Here is an 18351-nt window from a genome sequence, read left to right as displayed (position 1 = left end):
AGTCATGTATTAAGTTTACACATATTTTAATTTAAACTACTATTATTGACGATATCTATGAAATTATACTTTTTCTTATTGATGTCTCACTGAAGCAGAGTGATTTTCATAGTAGTGCACCCTAATATTTTCAGCTCCATTTGTTCACGCCTTGACATGCCCACAACAAGGGAAATATCATGAATATTCAAACCCACTGGAACAGCTTTTCACTGGAACTGAATATTACACAACAGACTGAATTAAAATGACGACTCATGTCATGTGCTTTTGGGAGCATAAATAGTGGATCAGAATCAATCTGTGAGACAGTGTTGGAGAGGCTTTTGGACTGTTAGGTTTGATTACAGTAATGGAGGAGTAAACCCTTCTGAGTGCCGGTCAGAGCACCAATAATGAGGAGACAGGTGATCAGGTTATACTTTTGTATTGGTAGAGAAAGGTAGGGCCACAGATGTACAGTCAAAGATGTATATAGTCTGAAAATTAATAAATACAATAAAGATAATGAATAAACTAAATATATATATATATATAAACAATAATCACGATCCCCGTCATTAATGTCATTAATTTGTCATTAATAACATGCAGTGCCTATATACAGATAGTAGTGGCGCAATCGAGCAGCATTTAAGTAAACATTGTTACATTAAACACAAAATAACAGTTAACAGATCGACATCATATCATTAGGAACCTATAGTAACCATCTGCATCTCCATATTGAACGAAATAAATCACAAGGGAAATAATATGACTGATCTGTATAACAGAATGATTGTTACAGGACATGTCTGGGCTTGTCCGTAAGATACAGATGCATACAAAGCTATTCAGATAACTATTAACACAAATATAAACAAAGGGGCTTACTTTGTGGTCAATGACAAACACCCAACGGTTACATCTGCAGCAATTTCCCCGAAATTAACTGGAATTAGCCGTTCTTTCAGCTAACAGCTCACACTGAACACCCAAACACAACAAATAGCAGCCGATCAACTAACTACGCTGCCCTCTACTGGAATGATATGGATTTGTTTCATAATAAAAGTCTCTCTTGTAGGAGCCTTTAATACAGCCGCCCCCAAAGATGCGGTGCATCTTTGCTTCCTGTAAAGGCGACTCAACTAATCAGGGTTGGGGGCGTTAAGTCCATCCTTTGGTAAGGCCGGCAGGATGACCAGGCGGGCTACCGGTCTGGTATAAACTTGGCCCTTTATCTCCACATCAGCTGACCTGATATGACCATCTGGGCTTAGGTGGGTCTTGACTACTTGTCCTACAGGCCATAAGCCCCGCGGTAGTTGGGGGTCTACAATTAAAACAAATGTTTTCTCCTTCAAGTCAGGAGGAGAAGCTTGCCATTTCTGCCGCGTTTGGAGGCCAGGAAGATAGTCCCTTATGAACCTGGTCCAGAATCGGTCAGCTAGGACCTGAGAATGCCTCCAGAGCCGACGACTCAATATCTCTGATTCTGGATAAACTACCTGAGGTAGAGATCCATCGGGCCGCCCCATCAGGAGACTATTTGGCGTTACCGGGTCAGCATCAGCCACGTCTGACGAAACATACCCCAAGGGTTTTGAGTTCAGGATGGCTTCCACTTCCAGCAAGACTGTCATTAAGACTTCCTCAGGAACTGACTGTGAACCCAAAACTGTGTACAAGGCCGATTTAACGGATCTAACCTCCCTCTCCCAAACTCCAGCAAAGTGAGGGGCCGATGGGGGATTAAAGTGGAAGTGGATCCTCTGGCGGGCAAGCTGACGCTGTAGGTTAGGAACCAGTGCGGCATAAACTTCCCAGTAACTCCCTTTCACCTCCGCGGAAGTTCGTACCTCGATCCGACCATAACTCAGCTGGTGTCCCTCTTCTCGCCACAAACCTTCTAAGAGCCATGAGGAATGAGTCTGTACTCATGCTAGGGAGTAGGTCTAAATGGACTGCTCTGGTGGTCAGACATTTAAAGAGAATACCCCATCGCTTCTCTGTCCGTCTTCCAATTTTGACCAACAGGGGGCCAAAGCAGTCCACTCCACAAGAATGGAAGGCAGGTTTGTGGAGCCGAAGGCACGCAGAGGGTAGATCCGCCATCTTAGGGATTGTCGGCTGGGCCCTCCACCGTTGACATTCTGGACAATCATGTTGAAACCGCCGGACAGCTTCGCGGCCACGCAGAACCCAGTAGTATCTCCGTATTTCCGCGAACAGCCGTTCCGATCCAGAATGATGTAACTGATGGTCATAATGGTGAATGATCAAACGGGTGACTGGATGATTAGGATCTAGGACCACAGGATGTAAAACGGAGTTCCTCAATGCCTGCAACTCTCCTCAAACGACCTCCTACCCTGATCAGACCACTGGACAGATCCATTTCAGGGGCTAGGGTAACCAGTCGACTTCTGGACCTGACCGACTTTCCCATTTGTAACAGCTTGTAATCCTCAGGAAAGGATTCTTGCTGCACACGTTTGAGGATATGAACCTCAGCCTGGCAGTAATCCTCAGCCTCTGGAGAAGTCCCTGGAGCAAGGCCAGCTCGAAGCTCCAGGGCAGTAACATTCCAATAGCTCCTGCCAGGTGCTGTAGTTCCATCCATCAGGGTGACCAGACGAAGGAGATAAAGTATTGGTCCCACAGAAGGCAGATTTCCGCAGTTCGGCCTTGTCTTCCATGGCCTCAGTTTTAGGGATTACTGGCCATTCTTTGGAATCCTGGAGGAGGAAGGAGGGTCCTTGAGACCAACGGTTTGGTGCAGCAAGATATTGGAGAGGTTTCCCTTTCGTGAGATCGTCAGCAGGGTTGTCCGTGGAGCTTACATAACGCCAAGAACATTTTTCCGTCAGCTCCTGGATCTCAGAAATTCTATTTCCCACAAAGACTCTGTATCTACAAGACTCCGAATTCAACCATTGGAGAACTGTGGTAGAGTCTGTCCATAGGGAAATGGACTTGATGCATAGGGTCAACTCGTTCTCAAGTAACTTAGCCAACTGTGCTGCAACTAGACTTCCGCAGAGTTCCAGCCTCGGAATGGAGTGAGCTCGTTTAGGAGTGACACGGGAGCGTGCCAGAATAAAGGACAGGTAGGTCTGACCTTCCTGGTCGGTAGTCCGGAGGTAAGCCACCGCTCCATATGCCTGCTCAGAGGCATCCGAGAAGATATGCACTTCATGAGTAGCTCCATCCATTCCAACTTCAGCAGGAACATAAGGCCGGGGAAAGGTGATACAAGGAAGGTATTGGAGTTCCTCCTCCCATGCATTCCAAGACTGGAGGAGCTCAGGTGGTAAGGTTGGGGTCGTCCCACCCTCTCTGTTTGTTCCACAGTTGTTTAATGATGACTTTAGCTCGAGTTGTGAAAGGCAGAAGCCATCCCAGAGGGTCATACTGGGTAGCTAGGACCTTATATATGTTCCTCAAAGTTGGAGTCTCGTATACTACAGGTCGGTGTTTGTAGGACAAGGTGTCCGTCTGCCAGTTCCAGCTCAGACCCAGCGTTGACTCAGGGATGTCTGACTTCTCCTGCGTTAACCGCAGTTCTACACTCACAGCTCGGGCGTTGGACGGTAGGTGACTTAGCACACCAGGATCATTGGAGGCCCACTGGCGAATTTCAAATCCAGCTCCAGAGAGGATGTTTCGTAGTTGATCAATCAAGCTTCGAGCTGCATCAGCAGTAGGCAGGCTCTGCAGGCAGTTATCAACATAAAAACATCTCTCCACCGAATACCGAATCGCCTCATCCGTCAGGGGGTGTTGCCGCACATGGCGTTGTAGTGCGTAGGTAGCACAACATGGACTGGAGGTTGTGCCAAAAGGTAATACCTGCCACTCAAGAATCTTGGGTGCCTCATCCATCTTCAGGTCCCGCCAAAGGAAACGGAGTAAAGGACGGTCCTCAGGGAGAAGACGAACCTGGTGGAACATCGCTTTGATATCTCCACTCACAGCCACAGGATGTTCTCTGAAACGGATAAGGACACCCAACAGAGAGGCACCGAGGGTGGGCCCTGGCAACAGGTACTGATTGAGGCTTTGTCCTTGGTACTGATGGGAGCAGTTAAACACAATGCGGAACTTTCCGTTGTGACTAACAATGTGGTGAGGGATGTACCAGCATTCAGGTGATTCGGGTATAGACTCAACCACTTCCCGAACAGCTCCAGTCTCAAGGAGTTTCCTCATTTCCTCTTTATAGACCTCAGCCTTTTTAGGGTCTTTCCGCAGACGCCTCTCAACACTGCGAAGAGTAGGTAAGACAGACTCCTTAGGTGCATTCAACAAAGGCATATCCTTACGCCGCAGTAAGGGCGTAGCCAACCGATTGATTCCTTCCATTTCCAGAGTGAGAGTATTCATTTCCAGAAGCTGAAAAGCATCTTGATCTTGCTTGGACCGGGTTACCTCTTTGCCCTCCCACTGCGGAACCGTATCCAACTGCCACAGCCGCTGAACGTTCTGGAAGAGTTCGTCCTGAATTGGAGCCATTGAGGTTAGCAGACATTGCCGTGCGGGAGACCAACCCATGGAAGGTATGGGTCCCTGTAGGGTCCATCCTAGGCGTGTGTGAACTGCGGCTGGCGCGCCCGGGCCGCCCCTTCGAACAGGCTCTGTCGGAGTTATGAGGTGGGGCTGATCAGAACCAATGAGAAGTAAAGGTTGGAATGTCCGTAAGTGTACGGATTGGGAGACCCCGCAAATGTCTATACTTCTGTTGTAGCTGTTCTACAGGGTAAGACTGGCGTGACAAGTTCAAACGGTCTGCAGTAAAGGCATGATTGATTTTATAACAGGTCTGAGGTTTACAGAGGGGAGATATCTGAAAGGATATGGAGCAACCATGAAGGACCTGTATATCATCCCTCACTGTGCGCAAAGGAAGATCTTCAGGGACACCCCGAATGCCCAGGGCCTTAACTGCAGTGGAGAGGAGAATAGTCCTCTCTGAGCCGTCATCAAGAAGAGCATAGGTGTCCAGGGTGCGATCTTCATAATGTAAATTCACAGGAACCACTTTGAGTATAACTCGTCCTCCAGACAGAGGGTTTATCAAGGAAGAAACAATCGGGAGAGGAATTTGTCAGGCAGCTCTTCTCCACATTGGCTGAATCCTCTTTCCGTGGGATGGATTCACATTCACCTCATGGAGCGGGCGGAGATGGGTGCCTTGACAGATGTTGCAGGGCTTCTTTAGGTCGCATTGAGCGGCATGGTGTGCCCTGGCGCAGCGCCAACAACGGTTGTTGCTACGAATCCATGTCCTGACCTGATCGGAGGTAAGCTTAGCGAAGGATGCACACTGGCTCAGGTAATGCTCGGTCTTGTCACAGAAAGGACAATAACGTTTCACTTTAACCGGTCTTGGTTTGTGAAACAGGACCCTTCCGAGGGATGGAAGTTTCACTCTGGGATTCTCCAACACCATGCAGGATGGTCACAGTTCTCTTCCCAGAGTCTGACTTACTGTGCGAGATCTTAGACATCGGCTCAGCATCATAACTGTGGCACCAGGTTTCATAACGGAGCCAGTTCGAAAGGTCAACCAGATTAGGGGCTGTACCAGGTTGGCGGAACATATGTCGACGAAACTCAGCACGCTGCTCAGGGGGAAGCTTACTTAGCAGTCGTGTGACATGGGACCCACAACTCAGCTCCAATTCACCATCACGTCCCAGGGTTCTCAGTAGGCCCACTAGTGACTGCACCTGGAGAGCGAACCTCTGGAAGGCAGAGATATCACCTCGTTTTATGTCAGGACTCTCAAGGACAATAGCAATTCTCCTTAAGGCTAACTGATGCGGTTGGCCGAATTTCTCATGGAGCGCGGCCATTGTATCAGTGAATGGAGTTGGTGAGTTCAAGTAAGCATCTGCTATCATTCTGGCTTCCTCAAGCTTAAGGTGATCCACTAAGATCTGGTATTTAAAAAGTTCAGTCCCGTCCGGAGGGAGCAAGTTCTCCAAAGCTATCCGGAGTCGAGCGAACTCACCCGGATCAGGACGACTGAACTTAGGGATCGTAGGAGCAGGTCCTCTGTACACGAATTCAGACCCAGTATAAGGTGCTACAGGTCGTAGATTGGGCTCTGTCTTCGGTGCTAAGGCTGGAGGACTTAAATAAGCTTGCACCACACTGAATCGTGGGGAAATGGGCCCTGTCATGTGGTGGGCAGGCAAGGGCATGGCCGCAGGTGTTAGCAACTCCTGAAGCTCTTTAGGTGTAGGAGGAGGAGGAAATCCACAAGCATCAGGAGCATAAAGCTGATGAGAGTGTGCTTGTGAAGCTGGGAAAGCAAAAGGATATTTTCTAGGCCCTGGCACCACAGGCTGGTAAGTAGTGGCACCCATGTCAGACAGCGTGAGGTTGCCCATCCTTGTCCTCAGGTCAACATCAAGTTCAGGCCATGGCGGTGGGGGAAGCTCAGCGAAGTTTCCATCCTCCACTACAGTTGTGGATTCATACTGCTTCACAGGTGGACTGGATAACTGTGACGCTGATGGCTGTGCTGGTCAAGTCAAGTCAAGTCAAATTTATTTATATAGCGCTTTTACAATTGGTAATTGTTTCAAAGCAGCTTTACATATTAGAAGCACAGAAAAAAGGGAAGTGGTTAAAAATAAGCTGTACAAACAAGCGTGGTAATATGTAACATATACAAGATGGTGCTACATTAAGCCAATGTCGGCTGACTCCCAGGGGTGGAAAAAAACCCCTAGGAGAAAAACCCAGCGTGCTAACACTGGGAAAAAAGTCCTAGGAGGGAAAAAACCCCTTGGAAGATATATATAATATATGTAAATGGATATGGAGATCAAAATCTGAATTATACATTTTTATTATAGAGATTAAAAATAGATTATATATAAATATATGTAAGCGGATACGGGGATTAAAAATCTGAATTATAGATGCAGCCAGAACTGGATCTGTAGGCCCATTGTCTCCTGGGCTACGTTGTAGTCAGGTCCAGACACAGGTTCTCCATCTGATCTGGATACGGCCTGGATCCAGCACCCGGCAAACCTCAGGATAAGCAGAGAGACAGATATTAGCGTAGATGCCATTCTTATTCTGATGTACAGGTATATCTAGTGTTATAGGAAATGTTCTCGGTTCCGGCCGACCTAATTATTGCAGCGTAACAATCCTTTAACGGATTTGAAAAATGTTAATGTATTGATAATGTGTTATGTGTATGCAAGAGCAAAGAAATGTGTTTTTAGTCTAGATTTAAACTGACAGAGTGTGTCTGCTTCCCGAACAATGCTAGGAAGATTGTTCCAGAGTTTAGGTGCTAAATAGGAAAAGGATCTGCCGCCTTCAGTTGATTTTGATATTCTGGGTATTATCAACTGGCCTGAATTCTGAGATCGCAATAAACGTGAAGGACTATAATGCATTAAGAGCTCACTTAGGTACTGGGGAGCTAAACCATTTAGAGCTTTATAAGTAAGTAGCAAGATTTTAAAATCTATACGATGTTTAATAGGGAGCCAATGTAATGTTGACAGAACTGGACTAATATGGTCATACTTTCTGGTTCTAGTAAGAACTCTAGCTGCCGCATTTTGGACCAACTGTAGTCTGTTTAAAAGCCGAGCAGAACAACCACCCAGTAGAGCGTTACAATAATCTAGTCTTGAGGTCATGAATGCATGAACCAACTGTTCCGCATTTGTCATTGAGAGCATATGTCGTAATTTAGATATATTTTTTAGATGGAAGAAGGCGGTTTTACAGATACTAGAAACATGACTTTCAAATGAAAGATTGGTATCGAAGAGCACACCCAGGTTCCTAACTGAGGACGAAGGTTTAATGGAGCACCCGTCAAGTGTTAGGGAGTATTCAAGGTTTTTTCGTGAGGAAGTTTTTGGTCCAAAGATTAGGATATCAGTTTTTTCTGAATTTAATAATAAGAAATTTCTTGTCATCCAGTTTTTAATGTCAGCTATGCATTCTGTTAGTTTTGTGAATTTGTAGGTTTCGTCAGGGCGCGAGGAAATATAGAGCTGAGTATCATCAGCGTAGCAGTGAAAACTAACACCATGCTTCCTAATTATCTCTCCTAAGGGCAGCATGTACAGAGTGAAAAGCAACGGTCCTAGTACTGGGCCTTGTGGTACTCCATATTGAACTTGTGAGCGATACGACATCTCTTCATTAACTACTACAGACTGATAACGGTCAGATAAGTACGATTTGAACCATGCCAAAGCAATTCCACTAATGCCAATATAGTTTTCAAGTCTTTTTAAAATAATGTTGTGATCGATAGTGTCAAAAGCAGCACTGAGATCTAATAACACTAATAGAGAAATACAGCCACGATCGGATGATAAGAGTAGATCATTTGTAACTCTAACGAGAGCAGTCTCAGTACTATGGTATGGTCTAAATCCTGACTGGAAATCCTCACAGATTCCATTTCTTTCTAAAAAGGAGCACAGTTGTGTTGAAACTGCCTTTTCTAGTATCTTTGACAGAAAAGGTAGATTCGAGATTGGCCTGTAATTTACTAAATCTCTCGGATCTAGTTGAGGTTTTTTAATAAGAGGTTAAATAATAGCCTGCTTAAAGGTTTTTGGCACGTATCCTAGTGTTAAGGATGAATTAATTATATCAAGAAGTGGACCTACGACCTCTGGAAGCATTTCTTTCAGTAGTTTATTCGGCATTGGGTCTAACATACATGTCGTTGATTTTGATGATTTGATAAGTTTAGATAATTCTTCCTCTCCTATAGCGGCGAATGATTCTAGTTTTACCTCAGGGACACTACAGTACACTGTCTGAAGCGAAACTGTGGACGGTTGCATGTTTTTAATTTTCTCTCTAATATTATCAATCTTGCAAGTAAAGAAGTTCATAAAGTCATTACTGCTGTGCTCTATGGAAACGTCAGCAGTTGAATCTCTGTTTCTAGTTAATTTAGCCACTGTGTCAAATAAATACCTAGGATTATGTTTGTTTTCTATTAAGAGATTTGAAAAATAAGTAGATCTAGCATTTCTTATAGCCGTTCTGTACTCAATCATTTTTTCTTTCCACGAAAGGCGAAAAACTTCTAGTTTTGTTTTCTTCCAACTACGTTCAGTTTTTCTAACAGCTCGTTTTAGAGCCCGAGTGTGCTCATCATACCACGGCGTTGGATTAGTTTCCTGGTGAGAGGTTCTGGCCTCTGGCTTGACTGAGGTCAGCTCGAAGGGACTGAGCTACTTGAACTAATTCTCTGACTTCCGCACGGACTTCTCTCAACTCCCTCAGGTCTGCCTGGAAGGCCTGATGTGTCTGCATTAGTTGTACATGCTCAGTGCGAAGATGCTGTAGCTCACTGTCGTGTGCGGAGGTAGTGAAATCAACTGCCAGGTCACCACCAGGTGGAGTGGTGTAAGGCTGGAAGGATGTGGGAGGAGTCCGGTGGACAGGTGCCTCCCAGGTGCGTGCAATATCATGCTCTGTGACAGGTCTACCTCGTGTATATTGTACCTCATACTGCTGGAGGTAAGCTGGAGGACGAGTATGGCGCTTAGGGCGAGCTCCTCCAATAATCTCCTCATCAGAGTCCATAATGTCAGATGGGAATACTCAATCTGGCTCGAAGGACCAATTTTGTTGGAGAGGCTTTTGGACTGTTAGGTTTGATTACAGTAATGGAGGAGTAAACCCTTCTGAGTGCCGGTCAGAGCACCAATAATGAGGAGACAGGTGATCAGGTTATACTTTTGTATTGGTAGAGAAAGGTAGGGCCACAGATGTACAGTCAAAGATGTATATAGTCTGAAAAATAATAAATACAATAAAGATAATGAATAAACTAAATATATATATATAAACAATAATCACGACCCCCGTCATTAATGTCATTAATTTGTCATTAATAACATGCAGATAGTATATAGATAGTATATACAGATAGTAGTGGCGCAATCGAGCAGCATTTAAGTAAACATTGTTACATTAAACACAAAATAACAGTTAACAGATCGACATCATATCATTAGGAACCTATAGTAACCATCTGCATCTCCATATTGAACGAAATAAATCACAAGGGAAATAATATGACTGATCTGTATAACAGAATGATTGTTACAGGACATGTCTGGGCTTGTCCGTAAGATACAGATGCATACAAAGCTATTCAGATAACTATTAACACAAATATAAACAAAGGGGCTTACTTTGTGGTCAATGACAAACACCCAACGGTTATATCTGCAGCAATTTCCCCGAAATTAACTGGAATTAGCCTTCTTTCAGCTAACAGCTCACACTGAACACCCAAACACAACAAATAGCAGCCGATCAACTAACTACGCTGCCCTCTACTGGAATGATATGGATTTGTTTCATAATAAAAGTCTCTCTTGTAGGAGCCTTTAATACAGACAGACTGCCTGATAATACAGTTTATTTCATCCAGGATTTGATCACCAGCACAATGAATACAGAGTGTGGTGTTGGAGCATGGACCACAGAGAAGGTTGTCACTCCAGAGGAGAAGAAGATCTGCCATGAGGTAGGAGACTGAAAATCACTGGTGTAGTAAATGCAGTTTTTTATTAAAACAGTAAAATAATCTTGGTGCTGTAAAATGTGTAGGGGAAATTATTTTTTGTCATTTTTAAAAGAACTCTTTTACTTTTGACTTAATGTCACAATACTTTTTACATAAGTTTTCTGATATCTGAATGATAGATGTGACTCTCTATAGCAACTAATAAATTCAATCTTATTAAAATAATAATAATATAGATGAATATAAAATGTGCATTTGTTTATTCAGGTGAAGTCAGACATAGAGAAGATGGTTGGAGCTAATCTTAAGGCTTACATTCCTTTAAGCTTTAGGATTCAGATTGTGGCTGGAACAAAACATCTGGTGAAGGTAAGTGAGTGTTTTGTTTTTTGTTTTTTATGGATTTTGGACATCACTGAAACTCTTTCAAGGCACAATTTGTATGTTTCTAATATCAACAAGCAAACGAAGTGTGTCCTAAATGAGAGTGGTGTGTCCAGTAATTTTTCCGTCCTCTCAGAAAGGTCAAATGCATCATGTCACTGTATAAAGTTTCTCTGCATTTTTAGCTAAGAGAAAACTTTTCTCAACTCTGTAGAGCTGCTGGACACACAAATCTAGTCAGCAACGGTCACTGTAGCAGAACTCGCAGAAATTTGGTTGCTGTCATAAAAAAATTAATGCGTTTAGTTCGCTATCAATGTGAGTATTATATATGAAGAGATTTCTCTCTCTCTCTCTCTCTCTCTCTCTCTCTCAGGTGTACGTTGGAGTGAATAAGTGCGTTCATGCGATGATATATCAAGCTCTCCCCTGCAATGGAGAGAAATTGACTGTGACTGGAGTCCAGCACCCTAAAACCGCCAGTGAACCTCTGATCCCATTTGGTCACTAACCACATGCAGAAAACAGTCTGTCTTCTCTAATAACAGACACACACAATCATCTGCCATACTGTATAGAGGAACTATTGAAAACTGTTTCATTCCTCAATATTAAACTCAATATTCAAACCCTCAGTGCCTGTGTGTTTGTGAACAACACCAAATTCACTTCACTTTACTAAAATAGTTTTATACTGAAATAATAAACATAAAAAAACATTTTTAAAAATCCTCATTCCAAATCTTTAAAAACAAAAAGTAACATAAAATAATGTAAACTGACATTCTTTTTTTTTTTATTTTAAGATTTAATTGACTGTCTGCATGTCTTTTTTAAAGGGAAAACATATGTGATTGCCAAACAGGTGTAGGGCTGAGCAAATATGGGTAGAACTCTTTACTGCCCTAGTACTTCAGAAATCCCTTTAAAAGGTAAACATGTGAATAAAATGTGGCCTATATCATCACAGTATGCTAATGCCCATCTAATATATATATATATGCATATATATTTAAGAATGCAGTAAGTCCAGGTTGGACAATCTGACAGGTATATTTAAGAATGCAGACATCATAATCTTTAGGAGTAACTGTAATTTTATATTTACTGCAAAATTAATGGTTAAAAGTTGCCTTAATAAACTACAAATTCTTAATAAACCACAAAAGAAATATTTATTGCAAATATTGAATTCATCATTCATTGTCTATTTATTGCAAATATTGAATTCATCATTCATTGCCTATTTATTGCAAATATTGAATTCATCATTCTTTGTCCTTTTTATGACCTACAAATAAGAAAAAACACAAGCAATTTAAAAAGTAAGGGAGTAAGGGAGAACAATTTTATCAGCGTCACGATATTGAGTTTCAATTAAAAACAAACCTTGTAGAAAAAACGAACAGCAGAAGTGAAATTACAAGATAAAATTTTAATATACATTTTTTTTTAAAGTGCTATTAATTTTAAGGAGCTGAAAATAGACTGCGCCATAGACCAACTCAAACCTGGTCTAAAGTCTAAAGTCAATGGCGCAATTTTTTTTTTTTGTTAGAGCGCGATGGTAGAAACTGCGCCTCTGGGCGCGTCCACAGTGCGCGTTGACTTTGCTTATTACACACAGGGATGCGCATCACACAAACATGCCAAATATTAAAAACAAAAGGATTACAGTGTAAAAGAATATTATTGTGTAGGCTACATAAATATAAAAATGTAATGATGAATAGTCATTGCGTGTATTAGAATTAGGCTACCTATTTTCAATTCAGCCTATTACTACTTATAGGGTAGAGTGGGGGAAAACGCCCCCCCTTAAGGAAAATGTGACATTACAGTGAAACAAAACATAAATGTGACTAGAATTGCCATCCCGGTTTGAGTGACTATGGCAGGAGTTATTCACCAAATATTAAAATTGCTCAGCCTTCATAATTAATTAGTATTTTGACTGAAAATATTTTTGTACAAAGGGGGCGTTTTGCCCCAGCGGTGGGGTAAAACGCCCCCCAAGGTGGGGTAAAATGCCCCCTTTCTTACCAACCAGTTTGCTTCATAGATCAACACTTTTAATCTCTAAAAGTAAAAGGCAAGTAATGTATCAACATGTATAGGCCTATATATTTAATATTTTTTATATTTATTTGAGGAATATCCACATTTTTAACATTTGATAATTGATGTATTTGTTCACCACTATCACCAAGACAAACAGAAAACCCCAAATAAATATTAAACTTATAAATTTGTATATTTATGTAGTGAAATATATCCAATAAATGCATTAAAAGCCACTATGTTTTTTCATTGGGTCACCTACCACCTTCCATCAGTGAGCTAACTCATAGATATGGAGCTAAATGTGCTATCAAGCTAGCCTAATGCTCACTTTTTTTTTTTTTTTTTTTTTTTTAATTTTGTTTAAATATTTTGATTTTACCACCTAGTTATACTGCATTAAGTGTAAAACAAAGGATTTGATAGACAGAAATATGTTATTATAGTAATTATGATAGAGAGAAACTATGCCCTCTGGGGGGCGTTTTACCCCACAAGCTACGACTTTTTAAATAAATGTTTAATTTTTAAAATATAATTATATTCCTTATAAATAACATATCCTCTCAAACTACAGACTTCACTATTCATCTATCATACATCACTGTGATATCCTGCAGAACAGTATTCTCTTAAACACTTGTTTACTAATATCTGAAAATTATAGTGCTTGCCATGTAATCCTCTTCTTTTCAAATATGTCGCTGGTGTCAGCTTCTCCAAGGAGATTTGTTTATCCCCGTTGTCAAACGTAGTGCATAGCAACAGTGAAAATGTATATTGACTACCTCTAGTGCTTATTTTGAGAAAAACAGGTGGGGGGCGTTTTACCCCAGGGGGGCGTTTTACCCCACTCTACCCTAATGATGAACGAAATTGGCTAATTAATTGAACAATTGTGCCAATACACACACATATATATTAACTGACTCATCGCGCGGAGCTATTTGAAAGCCTGCATCCAACGCAGACGACTGAAAGATTGACTGGCCACTTAACAGGTAATTTCAGCAAAACATCACTCGTTGAACTCCACAGTTGAATCGGTGTGTTTAATAAGTCAGTGTATTTTATAATGTTATATGTTATATAATACATAATTATATAATTTATTTAATGTTATATCCTGCTTGTCCCGTAGATGATCTGCTCGCGTGCTTTAACTTCGCGCACGAGCAGATCGGTTTCGTTCAGCTTTTCCGCCAACAAATTCCGCCATGTAAATAGCAATCCGCCATGGCGCGAGCGCATCTCACTCTTAAAGGGAATGGGAGATGACACTCTGATTGGTTTATTGAACGTTACGCCCATTACTCATTAAGAGAAATAGGAACAACCCATTTCAAAAATGCGCCCCGGCGCACGGACCGTTTTCCGTCGTTAAAATAGCAAAAGTGGATTTGGACACGCCCTGAGTGCACCTGCGCCGTGCGCTTTACACTTTGCATTTAGATCGTTAAAATAGGGCCCATAAACTAACCTTAGGGTTGTAACACTCTGATATAGTGAGAATATGGATCTCACCTCAGTTTTACAATTGATGCAATTTTGTGCAGATGCTGATATTTATGTGGCCAAAAAGTAAAGTGAGATTCTGATGCTTGTAATGTAAATCAATGAGATATTTATAACAGTATAGCAGATTGTAACGCGGTGGTTACGGAGCAAACAAGGATAGCTCACTATTAGACAGACTTCACAGAGGCGATGGGTGTCACATAACCGGCGCTTTATTCCCCCTGGAATTTAGGTGACAGTCTGTCACAAATGTTGTGCCGTCCACAGCATTACTTGAGAAATAAATGAAATACAAGAGCAACAGAAAAAGAATGAAAATAACCCGCATACATGCGGTGCTCTGATCACACATACAGATGCAGATCATCAACAGTTTAACGGGAGCGCGCAGTTCTTAAAGGGGCCACACCATATTTCTACTCGTTACAGATTTCCCCCGGCCAAAAAAGGCTGCCCTCAGCCGTACACAGCAAAGAGAACACATGTACCTAACAACCACTCATACATGAAGGAGCTGAAAAGTTACCAGGGCAGAGGAATAATGTACAGACAGTACAAGCATACATGTTAGCACAGCGTACATTAGTTTAGTAACACTGGACAAAAGTATGACCACAAAACAAAAGTGAAACACTCAACTTTCCCTATATGAAAACCATGAATATGCATGAACATTAACAAATAACACATTTAAGTAACACTGAACCTTGGTCTGTCGTCACTACAAGTCAAACCTTTTTGTATGGTAGGGGTTGGTCCACTTATTCACTGACCAGTCAGAAGTAATTCTAGGGGCTTTTCTTTGTCTCAGTCCATAACGTTCCTGATTTGTGGGCTCGTCAGTAACAGCGTCAGGTGTCAAGTCATGAGAGCCAGAGACAGCTTCAGCGTCAATACTGTCAGGAACAAGGTCAAGTGATTGTTCAGTGCAATGTTCTTGAGAACTTTCATCCGATTGTTGAGTCAAAGGTTCATTTGAACAGTCCATATCAACACTTTGGTCAGCACTAACAGATTCCTCTCTGTCTGTTTGGGAATCAAAGTTCACATCCAAAGGTAGTGACATCTCAACATCACCAAAGGAACTTGCAGTAGGCCTGGCTGTATCCCATGAATGAAACAGCTGCAGATTTACAACATGATACACGCCAGCATCCTCTCCAGTGTCAACATTTGAAAGTTTATAGTTAACACTAGACAGTTTCTTAGAGACACGAAATGGTCCAGCATACACTGGGGCCAGTTTAGCAGTAAAGTTTGCATCAGCATCAGATCTTGGATGAGTCTTGACCCTGACTAAGTCTCCCACAGCATATGAAACCGTGCATCGCTTCTTGTCATAATAACGTTTCTTTTTCTCGTGGCTCGCACTTAAAGCAGATCTGGCGTGATCGTAAGCATCTTGCAGGGAAGCTCTCAAACTCTCAGGAAAAGGCACATTAGGATCATCCACTCCCTCAGTACTTGGCTGTGTTATCAAATCAAGCGGCGTCTCCAACTCACGGCCATATAACAACATTGCTGGGGAGTGACCCGTACTTTCATGGCAAGCCGTTCGAAGAGCAAAACAGATTTGTGGAAGATACTTGTCCCACGAAGTGTGCTTGTCCTCCACGTAAGCACGTATGGCAGTTTTAAGTGTGCGGTTCACTCTTTCAGTGGCGTTTGTTTGCGGGTGGTACGCCGTTGTCAGCCGGTGTTCAGAACCAAGGGCAGCAACCACATGCTCAAAAAGATTGCTCACAAATGGGGTCCCACGATCTGATATGAGATAGGTTGGTGCACCGTGCCGGGCAAATATCTCACTAAGAAACTTACTCGCTGCCACTTGAGCTGTTGCTGACCGCACTGCGCACACTTCCACCCATTTTGAAAAGTAGTCAATGAAGACGATTAGATATTCATTGCCACTCTGCGTACGGGGAAGCGGACCTACAAAATCCACTCCTGTGAATTCCCAGGGTTTCGTTGGTTTTATCGGAACCATCAGGCCTGCTGGTTTTCTTTGGCTCGGCTTCGTCAACTGGCACACTGGACACGAAACAACATATCTTTTCGTGTCTGTCGCCATTTTGGGCCAAAAGAACCTTTGCCTCAGTCTGGCCAGCGTTTTTGTCACACCCAGGTGGCCAGCTGTAGGATGGTCGTGATAGTATTTGAGTACAGTGGGTCGAATTACCGTTGGGACATATAACTTAAGCTGCTTCATTGGGTGGAGATTGCAGATTGCCTTAGGGTCCCTAAAATAAAGCAGACCATCATGAATGACATGTTCTTTATCTGTACCACCCCCTTCAAGGTTTCGAAGAAGACTGCCAACCACTGGGTCACCAATTTGCAACTGCCTCAACTGCGCTTTGTCTGTGATTGTGACCGAGGTAAGACTGCGCAGGTCCAATCCAGCTATGACAGCATGCGGCGGAAGGATGTCGATAGGGCCCTCACAATGTGGCAGTGGGCTGCGTGATAGAGCGTCTGGAACTTTATTCTGAACACCTGGCCTGTGGACGATGTTGAAGTCAAAATCCTGTAGGCGCAAGGACCATCTCGCTAGTCGTCCAGAGGGGTTGGGACGGTTCATTAGCCACCTCAGGCTGTTGTGATCAGTATAAACTGTTACATGAAGGCCCTCAATGTAAGGTCTGAAATGTTCCAGAGCCCAAATCACTCCCAAACACTCTTTCTCAGGCGTTGAGTATGGTCTTTCAGCTTTGTGCAATGTCCTGCTTGCAAAAGCAACAACTACATCTCGCCCCATGTCATCCTTCTGCATCAAGGCCGCACCGAGGCCCAAGTCACAAGCGTCAGTGTGGATGGAAAAGGGGCGTGTGAAATCTGGGAGGCACAGAATTGGTTCAGAAGTAAGGCAGTCTTTCAAGTAATCCATCGAAGCCTGACAACTGTCGTCCCAGTTGAATGGGTTTTCCTTTCTGGTGAGTTTAAAAAGCGGCTCGGCTTTCTCTGCATATTTCGGAATGAACCGTCTGTAATAGCTTGTGAGGCCGAGAAATCCTCTCACTTGTTTCACATCTGTTGGCGTTCTGAAATCTGTGACTGCTTCAAGCTTTTTCGGGTCAGGAGAAATACCATCTGGAGTGACCCTGTATCCTAGAAAGACAAGTTCATTCAAGCAGAACTGACACTTATTCAGCTTGAGAGTAAGACCAGCTGACTTTAGTCTTGACAGGACTTCTCGGAGGTCTTCCAAGTGTTGCTCAAAGGTCGGAGATGCAACGATGATATCGTCAAGATACACTGCGCAGCACTTATAGACCAAGCCAGCAAGGACATTGTTCATCACCCTCTGAAACGTAGTTGGGGCGTTACAGAGTCCAAAAGGGAGAACCTTGAATTGAAATAGGCCACAGTGTGATGCGAAAGCTGTCTTTGGTCTTGACTGCTTCTCCACTGACACCTGCCAGTACCCCCGAGCCAAATCAAGAGTCGAAAGAAATTTTCCACGAGCGAGGAAGTCCAATGATTCGTCAACTCTGGGCAGTGGGTACGAATCCTTGTGTATCAGATGATTAAGGCCTCTGTAGTCTACGCAAAACCTGTGGTCTCCACATGGCTTCTTGACAATTACTACAGGTGCTGCCCATGGACTGGAAGAGGGCTCGATGATGTCTTCTTCAAGCATCATCTGAATTTGATCCTCAATTATTTGTTTCTTAGCTGGTGAGCTCCGGTATGGTGGGAGATGAACTGGTTTCGCATCACCAGTGTTGATTTCGTGTTCGCCCAATGAGGTATGTCCTAGGTGTCCGTCAAACAAGCTCCAAAAGTCTTCAAGTAGGTCCCTCAAATCCTCTTTTTGTTCCGTTTTCAGACAAGCCATTTCAACCTTCTCATCC

General features: G+C 43.0%; 3 protein-coding genes across 4 annotated transcripts in view; 1 reads left to right on the top strand and 2 right to left on the bottom strand.

The window, feature by feature from the left end:
• Window positions 1–411: 411 nt before the first annotated feature.
• Window positions 412–4504, bottom strand: LOC125266936. Its single transcript, XM_048188071.1, has 2 exons — window positions 877–4504; window positions 412–479 (listed from the first exon to the last, which is right to left on the bottom strand). Exon 1 carries the CDS (start codon window positions 4498–4500, stop codon window positions 3292–3294), a length of 1209 nt encoding a protein of 402 aa, XP_048044028.1. The 5' UTR covers window positions 4501–4504; the 3' UTR covers window positions 412–479; window positions 877–3291.
• Window positions 4505–4531: 27 nt separating this feature from the next.
• LOC125266934 lies at window positions 4532–6949 on the bottom strand. The gene is made up of 2 exons (XM_048188070.1): window positions 6897–6949; window positions 4532–6517 (listed from the first exon to the last, which is right to left on the bottom strand). The coding sequence occupies exon 2, from the start codon at window positions 6381–6383 to the stop codon at window positions 5364–5366; it is 1020 nt and encodes a 339-aa protein (XP_048044027.1). The 5' UTR covers window positions 6384–6517; window positions 6897–6949; the 3' UTR covers window positions 4532–5363.
• Window positions 6950–10254: 3305 nt separating this feature from the next.
• LOC125266932 (cystatin-B-like) overlaps window positions 10255–18351 on the top strand; it is a 54624-nt gene continuing 46527 nt past the window's right edge. The window contains exons 1-3 of one of the 2 annotated variants that reach the window (XM_048188067.1): window positions 10255–10534; window positions 10802–10903; window positions 11295–11553. In XM_048188067.1, the coding sequence (XP_048044024.1) occupies window positions 10349–10534; window positions 10802–10903; window positions 11295–11429 (423 nt within the window). In that variant the 5' untranslated portion in view covers window positions 10255–10348 and the 3' untranslated portion in view covers window positions 11430–11553. Of the gene's footprint in view, window positions 10535–10801; window positions 10904–11294; window positions 11554–18351 lie in introns of those variants that run through there. The other variant, XM_048188068.1, reaches the window with a different exon arrangement.

Source organism: Megalobrama amblycephala, linkage group LG4, assembly GCF_018812025.1.
Source record: "Megalobrama amblycephala isolate DHTTF-2021 linkage group LG4, ASM1881202v1, whole genome shotgun sequence".
NCBI classification, from domain to species: Eukaryota; Metazoa; Chordata; class Actinopteri; order Cypriniformes; family Xenocyprididae; genus Megalobrama; species Megalobrama amblycephala.
This window is presented reverse-complemented; position numbering and strand designations above follow the sequence as displayed.

What these genes read in the sequence shown, in the direction of transcription:
- LOC125266936 (XM_048188071.1), bottom strand. Translation starts at nt 4,500, where the DNA reads ATGGCTCCAATTCAGGACGAACTCTTCCAGAACGTTCAGCGGCTGTGG.
- LOC125266934 (XM_048188070.1), bottom strand. Translation starts at nt 6,383, where the DNA reads ATGGGCAACCTCACGCTGTCTGACATGGGTGCCACTACTTACCAGCCT.